Source organism: Bufo gargarizans, chromosome 1, assembly GCF_014858855.1.
Source record: "Bufo gargarizans isolate SCDJY-AF-19 chromosome 1, ASM1485885v1, whole genome shotgun sequence".
Lineage (NCBI taxonomy): Eukaryota > Metazoa > Chordata > Amphibia > Anura > Bufonidae > Bufo > Bufo gargarizans.
The window spans coordinates 224748279-224771240 of NC_058080.1; the positions used below are offsets into that span (position 1 = coordinate 224748279).

The 22962-nt window shown below is 44.2% G+C and overlaps 1 protein-coding gene across 2 annotated transcripts in view; it reads left to right on the forward strand.

The window, feature by feature from the left end:
• The window catches only part of FBXW4 (F-box and WD repeat domain containing 4), a 172627-nt gene that overhangs the window by 93159 nt on the left and 56506 nt on the right, over nt 1–22962 (forward strand). For both annotated transcript variants that reach the window (XM_044269045.1, XM_044268993.1), the window contains one exon: nt 17186–17251. In XM_044269045.1, coding sequence (XP_044124980.1) covers nt 17186–17251 — 66 coding nt within the window. The remainder of the gene's footprint in view (nt 1–17185; nt 17252–22962) is intronic.

Below are 22962 nucleotides of genomic sequence, written 5' to 3' on the forward strand. Positions count from 1 at the left end.
AATATTGTGGGTTATCTGTGATAGATAGACTTAAGACTTACTTGTGAGGTTAGAGAGCTTCCAACAGGACTAAAATAAGACACTGACATACCTGTACAAATGAGGCACTGTTCAACGGTCTGTCTGTAGGATCTCAAATACTGTATTTTTTGTTTTATAGACACACCTAGGTTTTAGAGGAAAAAAAATAGGAAAAAAAGATTTTTCATCAGACTTCAGACCTCCAAATCAGACCACCAATGTTAATCAAGCCTCCAAATTAGACCACCAATGTTAACGAGACCTCCAAATCAGGTGACCAATGTTTATCAGACCACCAATGTTAATCAGACCTCAGATCAGACCCTCCCAATATTGTTCAGACCTCAAATCAGACACTCCCCACCCCCCAGTTATTTTTTTGCCAATGTGTTTTGTATGATGACTACACTGCACTTACTAATGTAGCCTTTGTTAAAATTCTGGGCCATTTTCTATATTTCATCACGTGTGCCCTGTTATCTGCCAAGTCTTTTGTGCCCTCCACACAAAGGTCTTGTCCATAAAATCGCTGCTGATGGAGAGTCATGTGACCAGGCAAATCACCTTCATGCAATGGTGACTCTAGGAACAATTAATAGGGGGGCACATAAGATACTAGTCAAAAATGGGGGGGCACTAATAATTTTCATACTACAGAAAAAAATAATAATAAGGTATATATAAATAAGATTACAAAATACGAGAGTATTGCGGTATGCTGGGATACCTGATGTTGAATCCCCAAGCCACATTCTTTCCTGCCTCTGCAGGCCCTGCTAGGCTGAAATACAGAGGCAGCCAATGGCAGTGCTGCCCCCTCTCTCCCAGCCAATAGCAGCTGAGGTGGGCGGGGGAAGATTCACTTGCCTGCCGACTGCCGAGGAGCCCGTAGTGAAGCGGATGGGCAGTACTTTCAGTTTGGCAAAACTGACAGATCGCTGCTGTACTAGCGGCGGCCAACATTTTAAAGGGGAATCAGCAGGCAGTGGCGTAGCGTGGGTTGCCAGCACCCGGGGCAAGCCAAGTTTTGCCCCCCACCACCAGTGGCCACGCCCCCTTTACAGATAATGTAGTAGTTGTCACTTGCAATCCTAGGCAGTGTGGGCCAAATTCTAAATACTCCCTCCACTCATACCCTACTGTGAAACAGATCTTTGGATGGACATTACATACATTGCTTCGAAATATACAGGCGACTATAGCAGCACATGCCTCTTACACCCAGTGACATCTCCAGTCATGTAGACTTTCCTCAATGTCTTCATTTGGAGATTAGACCGCCATGACACCTTCTTTCAGCCATGTCTCGTCTCTGCAGAGTTTCACAGATTTTTTTTTTTAGATTCCACACTTTACCATCATTCTCCTTGTGCCTAAACACTGTGATCCTGCTGCTACCTCCAATACTGAGCTAGTTCCATTTAAATAGTCCCCCATAATAATATGCTCCCAATCTGCCATTAATGGTAATAGTGTTCCCTACAGCAGGGTTCTTCAACTCCAGTCCTCAGGGACCACCTGCCAGTCATGTGCTCAGGATTTCCTTAGTATTGAGCAGATGATACAATTAGTGTCCATGCATCAGGACTTGAGGAACACTGCCCCACAGTACCTCCAATAGTATCCCCATTAATATGTGCTCAATAATAATGCCCCCAGCAGTAACAAGACCCCTCTATAAGATACCCCCATGCAGTAATAAATAATAATAGTAATAAGGTCCCCTATACTGTCTGCAGTAGTTATAATACCTCCTATAGTGGTTGGCTGCAGTGCCCCATGTAGTTACAATGACCCTCTGTAGTGCCACTAGATAAAATACCTAACCTCCCCCTTAGTGCCCATATGTATAATGCCCTCTGTATTATTTTAATATATAATGACCCCTCTGTATTATTGTAATAATTATGGCCCCTTCTGTATTATTATTGTAATAATGGCACCCATCATTTCCATATATGATTGCCCCCTTTGTATAATGTCCCCCACAGTACCCCCAGTCCATGGCCCCCATCCTTTTCATATATGATTGCCTCCTTTTATAATGTCCCCCAGTCCATGGCCCCCATCCTTTCCATATATGATTGCCTTCTTTTGTAATGTCCCCCAGCCTCATACTACCCCCAGTCCATGGCCCCCATCCTTTCCATATATGATTGCCTCCTTTTATAATGTCCCCCAGCCTCATACTACCCCCAGTCCATGGCCCCCATGTTTTCCATATATGACTGCCCCCAGTCCATGGCCCCCATCCTTTCCATATATGATTTCCTCCTTTTATAATGCCCCCCAACCCCATAGTTCCCCCAGTCCATGGCCTGCCTATTAAAACAATAAATAAATACTTACCTCTCTTCCTTACTCCGTCACCACTTCTGGCCTGTCTTCAAGCGTCCCGATGCAGGCGGTCACGAACACATCACCGTGACCTCCTGCGACGCGTCATCGCGCGCACCGCTCTACTGCCTCATAGGCTTCAGGTAACTAGCATAAAGCCTATGAGGCTGAACAGAGGGGGTGGGAGACATAAGCTCCCATGGTCCACATTGAAATTCCTGCTGCCTGGCGCCCCCTGCAATTTTGCGCCTGGGGCAACGGCCCCCCCACGCTACGCCACTGTCAGCGGGGGGGGGGGGGGGGGGGGCAAGGAATAACCTATGCTAATTGCCCCCCCCTGTAGCGATGTCTATGCCTCCTCAATTTAAATCCTGCCATCAACACTTGTACTCTTAGCAGTTTAGTGTAGGTGCAGTGGGTTTGAATGCCTGTGACATCACATGGACTTCATTTGACTGGTCATACGACCCTCCATGACAGGAAGTCTATGTGGATTGCACAGAACATTTGCCTAACAAGGGGGTATGGCTTATAAAAATAAAAAAAATTGCGGGTCGGATGGCATTTTTTGCAGTTTCGATGTGGACCATTCACTTCAATGGGGCCGCAGAAGAGGCAGACAGTACACCGTGTGCATAAGCCCTTATTCAAATGCATGGTGCTGAGCTGCACTACCACACAAATTCAGTGCAAGTCCTTTAAAGGAACACTAAACCTAAAAATAATACTGCCCTTACAGGCATGACCGTGACAAAACAGTAACAGTCTTGTAGAAATCCTGCAGAGAGCAAAGTGTTTAATCTACTGCTGGTTTCTTCCATCTTTTGCTGGTGGCCGACCAAAGGGGCAGGACTTGCCAGAGGGGTCAAGACTCAAAATGTTTTTGTCTTACTGCTGACGGGACAGAGGAGGGAGACTGCTGCTCCAGCCAGTTGTCATGCAGTCAGACACATGACGGGTGGGCAGAGGAGGGGGCACATGGCTGACTCCCTAGGACACACAGAAAATATTTCTTTGTTTGTCAGTTTTAAGGTCTGTTCACATCACGTTTTTGCTGTACATCAAGCGGATACGTTCAATCATACAGTAAAAGAAAACACGTGTATGCAATTTTTTTTATCTATCCTTTTTTTTTACCATATACGTTTGACAGATGTGCATATGTTTCAATATGTCGATGTACTTTTTTCTTATTTTTATTTTTTTAACAAAAAACGTATACTTTTGTGAAACCTTTTTTTTAAAAAAAGATTTGAAGTTTAAAGTAAAGTCTCTGGATAAAAACAGATATGTTTCACAGATGATAAACGTATTGTCTTACATTTCCATCCATCTTCTATTTACTGCCATGTAAAAAAATAAAAAGCGTATACATTTCTATACTTTTTTTGTAGGACAGAAAAGTGTGGTATGCTACATTATTCTGTCCTGCAAAAGAAAAAACTACAGAAATGTAGTCAGAAATGAGTCAGAAGTATGCACTTTTGAGCTATGTTTACTAAGATTATCTCCAGCCTGATACCTCAGGGAGCGTGTCCTTTCTGCTGCATCTCTCTCCCTGTAACTGCCACAGCTTCTTACAGAACACATGGCTGGTGGCAATTGAAGATGTTAACTGAGCACATTCGACCAGCTCAGTAAGACGGACAAAAAATAAGGAGAAGAACAAACAGCGGGTGGCGCTATACAGATACATTTTTATTGAATAATTCTGCGGCTATACAAAATGTTTGACACAACCCCTTTAATTTCAAGCACATATCCCCCAAGAATCGTACTGTTCACCCTGGTTTCCCATTAGGACCTATTTCTTTCATCACATCCCAGAACTTTTGAAGACACCACTGTGTCTGTGCTAGTGACACCAAAACTACAGCTCATGGACACGTCATGTGCAGGAATTAAGCAGCGGTCTCTTATTTTTTTTTTTCTTATGCACCATCATCTGTCAGAGCTCATAATTGGATTTCACGGACACGAGAAGGCTTTTAAGATTTTAAAGACAGTGAGATAAGGCATCCTTAAGTGTCATAGCAGTTTACAGAATGACATTCTCCCCGTGCCAGCTATCTTATCTTCGAAATTATCTTAACCATAATTGCATACACTGTTCACTTATTTTCTAATGGTCAAATTCTGTTTATAGGACTCAATTGGAGAATTGACAACTTTGGAATACAGTTATTTTAGAGCCACTGGAGAGAATTATGCACCAGCATCATAAATTAGGTGCACCTCTGTCCCCTAGTGCACCAGAAAGCCAAGTGTATTAGGGTACTTTCACTCTAGCGTTGTGAGGATCCGGCTGGCAGTTCCATTACCGGAACTGCCTGACAGATCCGGAAATCCGTATGCAAATGAGTATCTTTTTGATCCGGATACGGATCCTTTAACTTATTCTTTGAAATACCGGATCCGTATTTTCGGTATCATCCGGAATAACTGATCCGGTATAAAAAATTTTCAAAGATAGAAAGAACTGTGCATGCGCAGACCGGAAAACCAGATCTGGCGATGTGGCAATTTCCGGAACACTTGGTACCAGATCCGGCATTAATACATTTCAATGGAAATTAATGCCGGATCCGGCAAGTGCCGTAGTGTTCCGGAATTTTGTCCGGTCAAATACCGTACAAGGGACGGAACAGAAGACATCCTGATGCATACTGAACAGATGGCTTTCCATTCAGAATGCATTGGGACAAAACAGAAGCGTTTTTTTCCGGTATTGAGACACTTTACCGGATTTCAATACCGGAATAGAATAACGCTAGTGTGAAAGTAGCCTTACAGCCTTGAGCAGTTTCTGGTGTAAATCATGGTCCTCTAGCCCCTCCAGCTTCTGCTCGTGCCCAACCACTTTTCTTAAAAGTGGCAAGCTCATTGTAAATTGCAACTTGTTTTACAAGAATTGCATAAACAAAATGTGACTTTTTGATAAATTGAAAAATTCCACGTCACTGAATCAGTTCCCATAAGAGAACATGCATTCCTTACAATACTTTGTTGTTGTTTTTTCCCTCTGGCTGTGGCCTCTACTGAAATGAATGGAAACCATAACTCTCCTGTAGTCTCCAGACAGTGCACAGATTGAGTACCTTACATGCAGGAGAGTATGCAGAGCCAGAGGCTTTCCATGATGTTGGCATGTGATTATAACAGATGACCTGCTAGGATACGATGTCATATGGGCAAAGCTTGACCGATGGCCATATTATATACCGATCCCTGCAGATATTATGGCGTCACTTCAGGACCAGCAGTAGAAATGATACACACCGCATGATCAGATAGGAAGGAAAAATGCAATATGTGAGCCTGACCCTTCAGAGGAAGAGTTGCTGTTTTTGCTATTTAAAGTGAGCCTGCTATGGGTGATAGAGCATGGGGGGTTGGGATTGTCTAACGACTATGGCGTCATTTATTATTTGTTTTATGCCAGTTTTAGCCATAATTAGGTTGCATATTTTCCCGTAAAGATGTTTTGCGACAAAATCTGCGACAAAATCTGTGACTTTTCCCCGCTCATGCCACTTTTGCAAAGTGGCGGAAAAAGGGGTGGGGAAGAGGGCGGGCCAGCCAGCCCGTCTCATTCATCATTCTTCACGCCAGCTTATGGCACGGAAAATGGCCTTAAACTGGCAGCAAGGGAGCTGGCATAGTTTAAAACATGTCGCTAGGCCAGCAGAAGCAAGAGCTAAAGTTATGTAGAGGCCTCCGCCTCTGCAAAACATTGGCGCATCCACCATACAGTATGACGTCACCCATATAGTAAAAGTAATTCCTTGTAGTCGCTCCGAAATTAATTTCTTTCTGAACATGTTTTTTCCAGTATAGTACAGCTATATATATAGTACAGTGTTAAGGACTCATTCAAATGTTAGTGTAGGTGACGTGACGAAATCCATGACAAGGCTGCCAGTGTTTTATCCAAGTGGATGTCTGTGAAGGGTCCGTGTTTGGTCTGTTTGTCTGTTTTTTTTTGTTTTTTTCCCCTCCATGTGTCATCCCTTTCCCACTTGCACTGCTAGGCTGGAATCACTTGCACTGCTAGGCTGGAATCTTTTGCCAGTTTACTGCTGACCTCACTTTTAAATCCTAACCTTTACAGTGAATGCCAATGAGTCCCCATATTTATGAGCTCACGGCTGTCTCCACCAACCTGCCTTAGTTTTTCTCCATATGAATTGGCAGCAGGTAGGCCGGGAGAGCCAGGAGCTCAGGAATATGGGGAGTCATTGGCTGGAGCTGTTCTATACAAGATTTTGGTAAAACGACTGGGTCCATTAAGGAAAAGCTAAAGAGACCTGTCACTAGTTTGTTACCCTTAGACCTCATGCACATGACAATATGTATTTTCCGGTCCGTAAAAAATACGGATTACGTTCGTGTGCATTCCGTATTTTGCAGAACGGAATAGCTGGCCCATAATGGAACAGTCCTTGTCCGTAATGCTCTACATGTTCTATTTTTTTGCAGAACAGAAATATGAACATACGGAAACGAAATGCACACGGAGTAACTTCCGGTTTAATTTCTCAGACTTATTGAAATGTATGGTTCTGTTTACGGTCCGCAAAAAAAAAAAAACGGGACAAACTCGGAAAGAATATACGTTCGTGTGTATGAGGCCTTAGTTAGGGCATCATAAAACTGATGACAGATTTCTTTTAAGGAAAAACACTGAAAAAAGACGGATGCCGTCCTTATTCGATCGCTGGTTTTAAGGTGCCCATGGACTTCAATGGAAATGTTTAGTCTACATGTCAGGCCGAAGTACTGCATGCTTCTGTTGTTTTTCCACTGGCCCACAGTCTGTGGAAAAACAAGGATGTGTGAATAAACGCATTAAAAACAATAGATATCTGTGCCGTCCTTAGAGAACAAAGATGGCACACGTCCATGACTCACTGATGTGTGAATGAGGCCTAAAGTGTGTCAAGGTAGACGCATGTAACAATTTTCATGGAAAGATAAATCTTGTGCATACTCAGTATGCATTGCATCTGTAGTACTGCATTTTACATAGTTTCTTGAAAGCTCCATTTCATTTGGTTTCGTTTTAAAAAATGGAAACAAAATATTCAAAACATCTCGATTTATTTAGTATTGAGTATGAGCCCCATGCACAGAAATAAACGCACTTACGCACCTTGACATTCTGTCAGTGAGGTTATTAATGGTTGTCTGAGGAATGTTCTGCCACGCTGAATGCACTTGGGCATGCAAATCATCAAGATCTGCTGCTGGCAACTTCCTTAGCAATTGACGACCAATAACGTCCTAGATTTGCTTAAAGGGGTATTCCCATCATAGACAATGGGGGCATATCGTTAGGATATGCCCCCATTGTCTGATAAATGCGAGTCCCACCTCTAGCTGTGGCTAGCAGTGCTGGGTACGGCCACCACCAAGCATTGGCTTGGCTATTTTTGATGAGCCAATACAAACGCTTGGCTATTTTCGGGATCCCCATAGAAATGAATGGGAGCGCACTATCTTGTGAGGCCAGAGCTTCAATTCACTTCTGTGGGGCCTTGGCTATTTTCCGTGGCCGCACATACGCCCTCCTTCACTTTTCCAGCTGCGTGTATGAGATAGTTGCGGGTCTCACCTAGTGATAAGCCCCCATTGTCTTAGATGGGAAAACCCCTTTAATGAGAAACGTGTCCGTAGACACTGCAGCCGATGGTGGAAGATTTAGGCCATGCTGGCTGCTCACAGTAGCACAAGCAACTTGGGCCTGGAGTTGTCCTGTTGAAAAATGGCTTCTGGAACACTTTGCAAAAATGGCTGTGCCACTGGTTCCATGACTAAATCACTGTAACGCCGAATTCTTAGTATACCTGAAATGAAGATTAGAGTGGTCTGGCTACCATACATTATGCCACCTCACACCATAAGCCAAAGAGTTCCCTTTTGAAGGCCTCTTAATGGGGTTGCCCACGTGGTCTCCAGACCAATCTCCAGTGATCGTTGTGTCCGAGACAAACGTGGGACCCATCACTGAAGACCTCCATTGCAGGCTCCATTGCTATCTTGATGTGCATCATGATAGCCTTTGAGAGCAGTGGCTTGAAGTCAGTAGAACACCTGTAGCTGGACATGTGGCTCGTAGCCCTTTGCCGTGCAAACTCCTAATAGTTTGTGTAGACACTGTTTGCCACCCTAGGCTTGCGATGTGACCTCCAATTTCACCTGCAGTGCAGAATGAATCACTACGTGCCAATTTTTCTAATTAGAAGATCCATCCGTGCAGAGGTTTAGGCCTAGGAGAGTAGCAATCTGTCAGAGTGATAAACGGACAGAGGTCTGTCAGGATCCTGTTCCTTTCAGTTTGAAACAAGTGATGAAAACTGTCCGTCACTGATAAGGAGGCATCGCACATTCATCCCACAAGACTTGATCCGATTTTTGCAATTTCAATCCTGAGAAGTGTGTGTCTATATATGTATGAAAACTTGCCTATGTGGATATCCATGAATCCTTGGACAGCGCCAGTCCTGGCACTATATGCATGGAGCTTGGTACCTTTTCAAGACTAATGACAGCTGATTAGGTCACCACGACTGAAGCACTTGCAGTTGGAATGTAGAATGCTCTAATGACTCATTGTTACAGCTTACAAAGTAATGAATGAAATGGGTGAATCCAGGTGCTGACAAAGGCTGTGACCTTTGGTGCTATAATATCACTGTTTCACAGGCTGGTTGGTTCTCTAACCAACTTTCATCCCATCAAAAATTGATTTAATTGCAATTCTAAGCCCCCCTCCCTCATTTGAAGCATCGGAGTATGACTAATTGTAGTAATAGAGAGTAATAAGGCTCAGATAAAAAGCTTTCCTTCGCCTCTTTTGTATCTTGTGTCACTGTCTGTCAGAGGTCAGAGAGCTTGCATATTCTATTAGTTGCCTTCATTTGGACAAATTAGTTTACCCAACAGTAATTAAAATGCCAGTACGGGTCGGGAATAGCTGAAAGCACTTGATGGGCACAATGATGAAGGACTTGACAGCTATGGTGGCCTTCCTTGCCAAAGCGTGTCACTGCTGAATTAGAGGATACACAAACCACAAACTTATATGGTTAGTAGCATTGGGGTCATGTCATTCTTTTCTTCCGCTTATCTACTTTTATCTTCTTCGTCACCTGCCATATGTCTTGAATTGGTTGTTATTTTTAGCCATTGTTCCAAGAATACATTCTTTTCCACCAAATGAAAAAAAAAAATTCTGAGGCGGTGTAATTCATGCCCATTTGTGTAATTGTTATCATTGGTGAGTTATATAATATGTTAAAAACATTTAGGCAAAAAGTGTAGTTAGTACAGATCTGCTTAATATTCACAAAATCTCTATAGTTAGAGAAGTAATAACGACTGTTTAAAAAGCAAGAACGGAACAAAATAGTATAGTGATAAAGTTGGTAATGCACTCCCGAATGTGGGACACAATGTGGTGCTTATAGCTTCTGAACGTCAGAGATCATGCACTCAGCCATATTACAGATGTGTGCTGTGCAGATCTGTAGTATGGTGACCACTGACAGGGCTACCTCCACCAGACACAGAAAAACTAGGCCATACACTTTCGATAGATGTCGGCCAAACTGCTCCTAATATTGTAGCCTGCTACCTGACAACATTTTTCCCTTAGTGTTTTTCGCTGTCCTATAGATGGGTGTGTCGTGGCGTTAGGAATCTTAACATACTAAAGCTGACCATACACTTGAGGCCAAAAGCGATCACTGCTAACTCCCCTCTCCATACACATGCAAGTTTGGCTGAGTGTGCATGTGTCCTGATTCTGGGAGCTTATCTCTGCTAAAAACAAAAGAATCGGCCATGTTGAAAGCTAACAAAGGATTCCAACTTTTCCCCTACATCTGTCATTGTGGGAAAGTTTGCCCCCTCCTTCCACGAAAAAAAGGCACATGAACTTATTGTCAAGGCCAATTGAAATTGGTGGATTCGGCCAAGTATTATCTAATATCTGTGGCAGGCTTTTAAAGTACAATGTGCATCCTCCATTGTTAAGGTTGTGAACTTATATCCTTCTCAAGGGAGCTGGATCTTCAGATCATTCTAGGTCCAAAGCCAAGCTCCTGTCTCCACCACCTCCTGCTGTACTTCTCAGGCCTGAAAGTTCATCACTTCTGGCCAATTGGCCTCAGTGGTGATGTATAAGAAACCCCATGTGAACGCTAAACCTCATTGGTTATGTGCCATTCAAAAACCGGTTACGGCTGTGGACATCGATTGGCCAGCAGCAGTAATGATCGATGTGTTTATTTTTTTCTGACAGCCTCATTAATAAAAGTCATGTCAAAATTGAGAAAGCAGATGAGAGTGGCTACAAAGAACGTCGACGTCTCTACAGCAGCCAGCATGCCTATGCTGATTTTAATGCTTAATTTTCTCTACAGTGGCAATGTTGATGAACCGAAGATTCCCCTACTAGGAGTTGGACACCCTGTGGACAGCTCATCATCCGGGGATCCTCTTAACAAAAGCAAAGATTCTCCAAAGCAGACAACCCCTTTAACTACTAGGGGGGTGTACTCTTAGGATCCTTTTTCATTGCAGAAGCAATCAATGTAATTAAGCTTGGTACAAAATAGTAAAGCGATAGCAAGTACAAACACCGTAACTACACACTGTTCCAAAGTTAGATGTTAGGTAGGCCACATGGGTAATTTTGCTTTTATCTTTTTTTTTTTTTTTTTCTTCTATGCGCTATTGAAATACGTGTTTTTGTGTGTGCAATTTAATTAAAAAGAGCTGCACAAGCCAACAACCAAATAAGATTTCACGTTACCTTTTGAGACCTGTAGAAAAAGCCCATGAGAATTAAGACATTTGGCTTTTTTTGCCTTTTTTTTTTTTTTCTGTGCCACGCATACTCATGTAAGGCCAATCTTATCAAAAGAATAAAGAAGCAATTCTGTTGTAATAAAGAAGAGGAGCACTGGAGTGGAAAGATCAAGGTGGTGGGAAAACCACAGGTATCTTGGTGGGACAGAACGCCTTAACTAAACCAGCGGCTCAGTATGCACCTGGAGAAATGTGTTAAGACAATATGGGGAGGGAAACTCGTTTGGTTTTAGTCTACTAACTGCAGACTGAATCAAGTAAGAGAGGCAAATGAAGGGGGGTCCAGGGGTGAAGAGCCAGTAGGGTAGAGTTATTAATCCCTACCGCAGGCCTACTGGGAGGTCAGATATGCCAGAGTGGCAGGGATTAGAAATGGTTTCCTCCCCTCTCTCTTCACTATTGACTTACCTTGATGCTAATTTAGACCCGTTGCAATAATCAAAGAGTGTTATTGCATACCTTCCAGAGGGAGAATAACCCTGCTCGTCTCTTCATTGTTTACATTTTTTAAGCATCTTAAGAAGCAAATTGCTCACCAGAATGATTTGTGAGAGGCTGGTATGTTACTCACTACAGTAATTGGCTTTGGTAGTTATTAATGGATTATGTAGAAGAAAAAGAAAATAGAGTTGCATGCTTCATTGACAAAATACTTTTCTCACATTTTTGAATGCCACTGAAGGAACACTTTTTGGAGTGAGAATAAACACATCAATGTAGGCTTTTTTCCAGTTGTTCTAATCTACACAGTGGAGTCACATTATCACGACCACTTCCTACTTTCAAGGTTGGCAACGTAAATCATGTGTTGTAAGCCGGCTTGGTGGGTATATAAGGTGTGTGATAGGCTGTCTGTGCACATATCCATTGTTGCTGACATGGGTAAAAGGAGAGATTTATCAGAGTTTCCAAAAGTAATGGTTATTGGCTTTCGTGCCTAGAGTGCCAGTATTTCTGAAACTGCAGTCTGTAAACTGTTTTTGTGCTGCTGTGGTGATAGCGGACATGCAATTGATGTGAAAGATGAACATCAGCTGCAAAGGTGCAGAAGGGTGGACCGACAGGCTACAGTGGAGAGAAGCTCAACAACTAAAATGAAGAGCGGCCTACCAGACGTGTGTCTAAAACAGTTCAGTGAACCCTACTGTGTATGGGGCTCCAAAGCTGACAGATGGTCACTGCATGTCTGCTAATGAATTGCATCGGCAGCAAAGTCTTAAATTTTCGCAGCAGTATTGGAATTGGACCTCCGCTGATTGGCAAAGGGTTGCCTTCTCAGACGAGTCACGTTTTCTGCTTCATCGAACAGATGGACGTTGGCGTGTCAGGCGAGAAACATCAGAGAACAAAGAGTCTTGCTGGAAGAAGACAAGCTGGTGGTGGCAGCGTTATGGTCTGGGGAATGTTTTCGGGGCATTCCCTGGGCCCACTCATCCATGTAGAAAGCACTCTTAACTGACTTGGGTATGAATGCATTCTTGCAGATGATGTACACCCATACTTGCCGATTGTCTTCCGCAGGGCAGATGGGATCTTCCAGCAAGACAATGCAACATGTCACAGAGCTAAAAATGTCCGACATTAGTTGACTAAGACTTCCGGGTACTACCCTAGCCCCCTAATTCCCCAGACTTGAACCCAAATTAGCATCTGTGGGACCACCTTGATCATCTTGTTCACTCTATTGATCTTCCCCCACAAACCCTCCAGCACCTGTGGGATGCTCTGCGGTCAGCATGGCTCCAGATACCTAGGACAACCTACCAGGACCTTACTGAGTCACTCCTAGTCCGTCTAGCTGCTGTCCGTGCTGCACATGGAGGTGACTCTGGATATTAGCTGGTGGTCATAATAACGTGCCTCGACTGTGTCTTATAGCTTTATGTTGTAAATTTGTTACAATATTATTATTTTTTTTGATACTTGTAGACCTTGTGACTCAATATAGATCTTTGTGGATAAATAATTGTAAATAATAATTTTTTTCTTATGTAGTAAGGCTACAGGGAGCAAGCAACAAACCCAGATTAGGTGACCAAATATTTATCAGAAATTGACTTACAAATCATACGTGGGGGAAAAAAATTGACAGCCACAGAAATACAATTAATTACTTTTCATAGAGTAACCTGCAGAGGAATAGTGAACCTACTGGGCTGCTAAAAGATTAGGCTTGGCGCTAAACCTTGTGGTGGAGGCTAAGGTATTATCGGTTCTCCTTGGAACCCCAAGGTCCCTGCAGAGGCCAAGAAGTGACTGGTATTCCATTATACTACATTTGTAAAACAAGCCGTACCATTTTATTTGGTGTACACTCTTTATTTTATTAAAATAAAGTTGCCTTATGGTGTGGAAGTTGGAATACTGCCCAAAGTTATGTTTCATTTAATTACAGAGGTGCTGGCCTTCTTCCGTTTTGTTGTTTAGCCAGTTTGTTCAAAAAGGACAGCAGGACAAGCTAAGGCTACTTTCACACTAGCGTTTTTCTTTTCCGGCATAGAGTTTCATCATAGGGGCTCAATACCGTAAAAGAACTGATCAGGCATATCCCCATGCATTCTGAATGGAGAGAAATCCGTTCAGGATGCATCAGGATTTCTTCAGTTCAGTCACTGTACAAAATTCCGGATCAGTTGCCGGAATGCCGGATTCGGCATTAATTAACATTGAAATGTATTAGTGTCGGATCCGGCATTAAAAATACCGAAAATGCCGGATCCGTCCTGCATGCGCAGACCGGTAAAAATGTGAAGAAAAAAAATATAGAAACTGATCCGTTTGTCCGTTCTTGCAATGCATTTGTGAGACGGATTCACATCCGGATCCATCTACAAATGCTGTCCGTTTGCATGCAGATTGCCTGATCCGGCAGGCAGTTCCGGCGATGGAACTGCTTGCCGGATCACTCTGCCGCAAGTGTGAAAGTAGCCTAACTTACTTATTGGTTGTTACTTTTAAAGGATCTTCCTGGAAAGTCATAAGCAGCTGCCATTATATTGACACGTTTTACCAATGTCAAAGTGACAAATTGATGAAGATAAAATTTAATGGTGACAACAAATACGGCTGCACTTCCAGCTATCAGTTTTGTAAAAATGCCCACTGGCTGTCATAGCTATTGAAAGGGGTTCTCTGGGAATGATTTAAAATGGCTGCCAGCATCCTGTACTAGAATGCGAGCAGGACTTGCAGAGCTGCCTAGGGGGTGAGGGTGTGGGGCCTCGCTACACACTGCTCTCTGGCACTTTCATATACCCCATATTGGTAAGCGTTCCTGTCAGACTGCTCAGCCATGATTGCATATCCTAATCTGGATCCATCATTACCATCTATTATAGAGCAATGTAGTGAGGCCTCACACCCTAAGCCCTTAGGCAGTTCTGCAAGTGGTGGCAATTCGTCCTGCTCACATTCTAGGACAGGTTGTTGGTGCCCAATTTAAAGAATTCCCGGAGAACCCTTTTAAGGAACTTCAAGGTGGTGGTACAGGATAGTAAAATTCTGTTGCTTTCTGTTTTGAAACAGTGCTACACATTCTCCATATCTCCATTGAGGTCAAAAGGCCTGAGCTACAATATCACACATAGTAGACAGGTGGAGGGATGTTTCTGAGAAAAACGGCCTTGATTTTTTGAGATTGTACAGTCCCTTTTGTGATCCTCATTAAAAGCTAATATACAACAGCAATAGCAGTATACAGTATATGGATGCCAGCTAACTTTGAGAACCACTATCGTAGGACATAACATTTTTCAAATAAAAAAAAACTGTTCGGGCAACATGTTCCTAACCCCTGTTCACCAGAGCCGATTTCACAACTCTGCCTGTACTTCACTTTTTTGATAAAAGTTTCAGCATTTGTTACATTGATAATGCCACTTTGTGCCAGGACAAGTCCAGAGATCTTGTGGCATTGCCATGTATTCCCATTTTCGGACCATGGTAAAATTGTGAGTGGGGTAGAAGTTTAAATGCGTATAGCAAATACTGTTTTTTTTTTTTTGTTTTTTTTATAAACTTCCACCCATTCCGTTGACTTAAATGGTAAAAAAACATGACTGCAAAGATAGAGCTGCATGCAGTAGTTTGCTTGCAGTTCACGGCACCTTTCCACCATGTGGTTCACAAAGCAGCAGTTCTTGGAACTGCTTATGGGAACTGAGGAACGAGAAGAATATACTTCTCTGTCCTTGGAGGCCTCTGGGCTCTGTCCCAGTCTTCCCTGCTGCACTTGGGGTCACTCCGATGCTGATGTCACATGACATTAGGCTGCAGTATCATACGATCACTGTTGTGGAGAATCCATGGGGAAACACCTGTGTTTAAAGGGAACCTGTCCTAATGAAAATGCTAAGTAATTTGCAGGCTGCATGTTATAGATCAGGAGGAGCTGAGCAGATTGATATATAGTTTTATGGGGAAAGATTTCGTAAAACCTGTATTTCATTCATATAAATTCCTGCTAAATCTGGGCTTTAAAGTCCAGGAGGTGGTCCTATCAGTGATTGACAGCCTTCCCTCTATGACTGTGTATACAGAGAGAGCTGTCAATCACTGGTAGGACCGCCTCCTGGACTTCAAAGCTCAGAATGAGCAGGAATATAAATGTATAAAATACAAGTTGTACTGAATCTTTTCCCACAAAACTATACATCAATCTGCTCAGCTCCTCCTGCTCTATAACCTGCTGCCCTCAGCTCAGATACTTGTTCAATGTGACAGGTTCCCTTTAACACATGGATTTGCGTGTAGCAGTTGAGTGGTATGGATTGTAAGCATATCTGTGATGGGCACCCGTGTTATCTTACTATGTACAGTGGTCCCTCAAGTTACAATATTAATTGGTTCCAGGACGACCATTCTATGTTGAAACCTTGAGTAATCGGTTCCAAAGCCCCAAAATGTCATCCACGATAAGAGAAAATGAAGATATAAGAACAAAAAAGGAGATGACTAAGGCTTCTTGCACACGATCGTATGGCTTTTTCTGTATTTTATGATCCGCAAAAAATACGGATGATGTCCCTGTGCATTCTGTTTTTTGCAGAACGGAACAGCTGGCCCCTGTTAGAACAGTACTATCCTTGTCCATTATGCGGACAATAATAGGACATGTTCTATCTTTGAACGGAAAAACGGAAGGCATACGGAGTACCTTCCGTTTGTTTTGCAGATCCATTGAAATGAATGGTTCCGTATACTGTCCGTAAAGGGAACGCAAAGAACGGAAACGAAAAAAAAAAAACGTTAGGGTGCAAGAGGCCTAGGGACTTGTTCACACGCCGTTGCCGTATTGCGGCCTGCATATGGCAGGTCCGCAATTCACGGGGGCACCGGCTGTGTGCATTCTGCATCACGTATGCGGACCCATTCAAGTGATCTGGAGATATGGAACGGAAGCACTACGGAGTGCTTTCGTGGGTTCTGTTCCGTGCTTACTCACCGCAAAAAGATAGAACTTGCCCTATCTTTTTGCGGAGTGGACGGATCGCGGACCCATTAAAGTGAATGGGTCCGCGATCTGCATATGGCTGCCCAACGGTCGGTGCCAGTGCATTGCGGACCGCAATTTGCGGTCCACAGCACGGGCAGCACAAGTCGTGTGAACAAGCCCTAAGACAGATAAAACAAGTCAGAAAAAGGTGCTACATAGCAACTAATTCAGCTATTTTACCAGAGAAAAGGCCTTGGTTGACTGGATCCGAGTCTGAGACATTGTATGTTCAGTCTAGTTTCCACTTACGATGGGTCGGAAAAGACCATTGTATGTTGAAAACATTGTGTCCTGAGGCCATCGTATCTTGAGGGATCACTGTATAAGGAAGAGGGATGTAAGATGAATAACAGATTTGATATATCGAGTCAATCGCTGTGTTCTCTGTGTAGGACAGGTGACCCATCCCCCATGTTCCCTTCCGCTGGGTAATGTTCTTCCCTTTGTGTGTCTTTACAGCTCCTTCGTTACTGGGACAGCCTGCTGCCACCATACATCACCGCTCAGGATTTGGGACCTTCAAAGGTAATATCTATGTGTAATATCAGATGTCTGTTCTCTGCCAACACTCATAGCATAAACCTTTTTTCTGGATGTGCTGTGAAAATTTACAATCGACGTCTGGTGACTGTAAAACTGATATAGCAATCTGGGATATGAGCAGATGAATCTTCTATTCTGGCACCTGATCACCTTATAACGTCATCCAGCCACAGTATGGAGGAATCTAGTGAAACTATACCAATAGATCACACTTACAGATTCTATCTATCTACCAAGCACATGTATAGCGTCTGTGCATGGTATAACGCTCAGCCCCATTGAAGTGAATGGGGCTGAGCATGATACCAAGCTCAGCCGCTATACAATGTACGGCGCTGTGCTTGGTAAGCTGCGAGAAGGCCGCGACACTCACAGGAGCACCGGTGCCTTCTCAAACAGCTGCTCGACGGGGGTCCCAGGTGACGGTCTCTCACCAAACAGATACCGATGACCTATCCTGATGATAGGTCATCGGTATCAAAACCTCGGAAAACCCCTTTAAAACCACTTAAAAATTCAGGTTTGTCTATAGTGAATCCAGTATCTTTTCTGCCCAAAGTCCTGCAGACTTCCAGAAAGCTAAAGGCCCTTTACACGGGCTGGAAATCTGCCAGATAATCGCTAACTTATGTTCATAGGAATGCTCATTAGTGATTATCTGGCAGTGTAAAGGTGCTGCCGATTACCCGATGAACCAGGGAAACACTAATTGGATTGTTTGTGAAGACACCTAAGGCTACTTTCACACTGGCGTTTTGGCTTTCCGTTTCTGAGATCCGTTCAGGGCTCTCACAAGCGGTCCAAAACGGGTCAGTTTTGCCCTAATGCATTCTGAATGGAAAAGGATCCGCTCAGAATGCATCAATTTGCCTCCGTTCCGTCTCCATTCCGCCTCCATTCCGCTTTGGTGCCCGTCTGACGAAACTGAGCCAAACGTTCTGACACACAATGTAAGTCAATAGGGACGGATCAGTTTTCTATGACACAATAAAAGACGGATCCGTCCCCCATTGACTTTCAGTGGTGTTCAAGACGGATCTGTCTTGGCTATGTTAAAGATAATACAAACGGATCCGTTCTGAACGGATGCAGACGTTTGTATTATCTGAACTGATCCGTCTTTGCAGATCCATGACGGATCCGCACCAAACCAGAGTGTGAAAGTAGCCGAAATCATTGTTTGCCGGCAGCAGATCGTGCTGTGTAAACAGCCTCTGCTGCTGGCAAACAATGAGTCTCTATGGGGACGAGCGATGGCCTTAGCTATCACTCCTCCCCCTACATGTAAATGCAGTGGTCTCCTCCGCTGATGAGCAGGTGCGTTTCGGGAAGGAAAGCTTCATTCCTGACAATTGCCGGCAAAATTGGCCATTGTAAAGGGCCCTATAGACCCAGTGCTATCTGGGGAGGTCCCTGAGAGCTGCTTTAGTTGTCCCATTGCTTGCAGATCTGCAATAAACAGAACAGAGTGGTCACCAGTGACTTCCATTTAATGGCTAAACATGGTGGTTCTCGAGGGTGAAGAAATTCCTCTTTGGCTTTTTAATTGTAGTGTCACTGTTTTGACATACAAAGACAAAAATTGAAAAAAATAAATTCTCGGCCCATGTGATAGACAAGGAAAGTGGGATATCTACAGTGATTTCTATTCACGATAACATGAAGCAATTATAATCCCACTCACTTCCCCAAAGGTGGTTTGGAAACGCTAAGTGGCCTTTGGGGGGGGAGTAGACTTGGCCCGATGTTGTAGGCGGAGCCAAACTGGTAGAAGGTGTGGCCAAGCCAAGGTCAGGGTCAGAAAACTGTTAGGCATGGTCATAATGCTGGCTGGTGGGGCCAATGAAAACAAGGAGCCTTTTCCCTAGGCATGTGGTTTGGTACCTTCTGTAAGCCACCCCGGATCCTGCCTGCAAATGTCCTCTGTACCCTTTAGAAAGACATGGGTTGGCTACAAAAGGTAGGAAATCATATGCTTTTTGCAGTGCACTTTTCAGGCAGCAGACGACCCTGCTAATTGCAATACCACACATAATGACAGCTCAGCACAGCATGGCCACCAGCGGCCTACGTGAACCTCCAGTGCTGATGTCTTATTGTTAGCTGGGACTTGTAGTGTGATTTGCCTTGGCATCCACTGATTTGACATCTTTATTTATTGAATGCTGGCACTTGTAGTTCCATATAAAACAATATGATATCTTATGCTGGGATTTGTAGTTCTGTATAATAGGAAATGGGATAATGACATCTTGTTGTGTGTGCTAGCCTGGGACATTTAGGTCACTACACAGAGCTACGAGTCCCAGCACACAATACAAAATGTCACGTACTGGGGCATTTAGAAGTTTAGCCTGGTAGTATACTATTGGAATTAATCCGCTCCTGGCTGTCCTTATCATACAGTATATGATAATGACAGAGAGGGCCAAGGGCGGGTTAGTCCGATAATACACGAGCTGGCAAAAATGTTATATTCCCTAGTTTTTCGCCCTATAAGACCATCTAGGTTTTAGAGGAGGACAATAAGAAAAACATATTTTTCATTAGACCTCAGGTCAGACCAGCAATCAGACCTTGGATAAGAGCCACATGCCTCTCATTAGCCCCCAACAGCCCCCATTGCCTCATATCAGCCCCCAGTAGCCCCCATTGCCCCTGATCATCTCCCAGCATCTTCATATTGCCCCTGATCAGCCCCCAGCATCTCCATATTGCCCCTGATCAGCCCCCAGCATCTCCATATTGCCCCTGATCAGCCCCCAGCATCTCCATATTGCCCCTGATCAGCCCCCAGCATCTCCATATTGCCCCTGATCAGCCCCCAGCATCTCCATATTGCCCCTGATCAGCCCCCAGCATCTCCTTATTAGCCCTTAATCAGCCCCCAGCATCTCCTTATTAGCCCTTAATCAGCCCCCAGCATCTTCATATTGCCCCTGATCAGCTCCCAGCATCTCCATATTGCCCCTGATCAGCCCCCAGCATCTCCATATTGCCCCTGATCAGCCCCCAGCATCTCCATATTGCCCCCGATCAGCCCCCAGCATCTCCATATTAGCCCTTAATCAGCCCCCAGCATCTCCTTATTAGCCCTTAATCAGCCCCCAGCATCTCCATATTGCCCCTGATCAGCTCCCAGCATCTCCATATTGCCCCTGATCAGCCCCCAGCATCTCCATATTGCCCCCGATCAGCATCTCCATATTAGCCCTTAATCAGCCCCCAGCATCTCCTTATTAGCCCTTAATCAGCCCCCCAGCATCTCCTTATTAGCCCTTAATCAGCCCCCAGCATCTTCATATTGCCCCTGATCAGCTCCCAGCATCTCCATATTGCCCCTGATCAGCCCCCAGCATCTCCATATTGCCCCTGATCAGCCCCCAGCATCTCCATATTGCCCCTGATCAGCCCCCAGCATCTCCATATTGCCCCTGATCAGCCCCCAGCATCTCCATATTGCCCCTGATCAGCCCCCAGCATCTCCATATTGCCCCTGATCAGCCCCCAGCATCTCCATATTGCCCCTGATCAGCCCCCAGCATCTCCATATTGCCCTTGATCAGCCCCCAGCATCTCCATATTGCCCCTGATCAGCTCCCAGCATCTCCATATTGCCCTTGATCAGCCCCCAGCATCTCCATATTGCCCCTGATCAGCTCCCAGCATCTCCATATTGCCCCGGATTGCCTCATGTTTTATAAAATAAAAATACCACCTACCTCTCCTGCTCCGGACGCCGCCTCTCCTCACCTACATCGCAATCCTCTTCCTCCTACCGCCAGCTGTGCTGTGAACCGGCACGCACAGCGTGAGGTCTGCCCCTGCTAAAGAGCAAAAGTCGGAGACCACTACAATACACCACCCCTCTCCCACTCACCAGAAACTTTTTACTGGGTCCTAAACGGACGGTGGATTGCCGCTACTAGAAGTAAAGAAGTGGCCCAGTATGTGTAGTATCATACACTGTGCATAGTTGCCAGGCCGACTAGTTCTGTGCCTTGAGTGGTCCAAGCTGTAATGATTAGTGTCATGCCAGATGCTACACTAGAAAGCATGGCCTCTGAAAGATAGACTGACAACATGTGTCACTGAGCATTGGATAGACAGATAGAGGTTGGTGACACAGGGAAACCTTAGAACACCACTGAAGATGCCGCCTGGATGGTTTATGATTGTATTAATTATCCATCAATGTTTAGAATGTAGAATAGACCCGTCTATGTTTATCTGTGTGTAGGTCAGTGGGGTCCATCAGGATTCATTTCGCTAGTTCCCTTAAGAACCTTAGCCATGGCAGTGGAAATATAAATATACCAGTAATTTAATATGATTAGAAATACTGCTTACCTCCAAAAATATGAAAAGATTTACATTCACATTAAAAACGCAAAACCAATTTACTAATACCAGGATTGCTAAGACATTAGGGGGATTAATTAGTTGGGTTATCCAGGAATTGATAATGATGACCTATTCTCAGGATAGGTCATCATTATCACTTTGGCAGGGGTCCGAGTCCCGGCACCCCAACGATCAGCTGTTTCAGGGAGCCGCCATCCTCTCCGGAGCTCTGGTGAATGGCGGGCTAATTGGTATCTGTTCGGTGAAAGGCCGTCGCCCGGGACCCCCGTCGAGCAGCTGTTGGAGAAGGCTCCGGTGCTCCTGTGACTCTGTGAGCGTTGCTGCCTCCTTGCAGCTTTCCAAGCACAGCTCTGTACATTGTATAGTGGTTGTGCTTGGTATTGCAGCTCAGCCCCATTCACTTCAGCGATGTCACATGGCCTTGGAAGAGGCTGGGGCACTAATGGGGCACCACCCTCTTCAAACAGCTGACCGGCAAAGGGTCCAGGGTGTTGGATGCCCACCGATCTGATATTGACAGCCTCGACAGCCAATTGTCATCAAGAGCAGCCGCACTTTTACAGTGGCCACTGCAGGAGAAATATGGTATTACATCGAGCCTATCCAAATGAACAACCAATATAATCCATATATATCGTCGTGATGGGGCAGTGTCTTTAAAAGTAGTCGCAGCAGTAGCGTTGTAGTAGTACAACTAGTACAAGAGTTTTATAGGATGGGTCACATCTTTTCACTTAGATCAAGGTAGTATATAGAACCAATAACCACTAATGTGAAATACATTAAAATAAAATATGCAGCCTGGTGTGTGGGCAGCTGTTTCTTCCAGTTGAGATTAATTTTGCCTAAAGTATGTAACATATTAAGATGAATCTGTGTTTCCCCTGACAAACCAAAGCAGGTGGGTTATAGGGGCAATGACCTGGCAAATTCAGCTCATTTGTAGACCCTTGATTGAACGGTACAGTATATTGTTTCTGTATGTATTGGGTAGGAATTCCAGATACATTGTGTGCAAAGCATTTGGCCTTCAGAATAAATCAGTCATTTGATCTTTTCAATACTTCTGATGTAAAAAGCACAATGTGTATTAGCAAATGTGCATTTGTTGGAGTCTGTATAAAACCTCCTAGGAATGGATGGCATTGTGAACCCAATAATATTGAATGGGTTCTCCGGGATTTGATGTTAATGGTTTATCCTCAGGATAGATCAGCTCTTTTGAAGAGACGGCTGCATTTCTCGGAGCTCCAGTGAGCGCTGCGCCCTCCTCGCAGCTTAGCAAGTACAGCGCCGTACATTGTATAGTGGCTGTTTGGTATTGCATC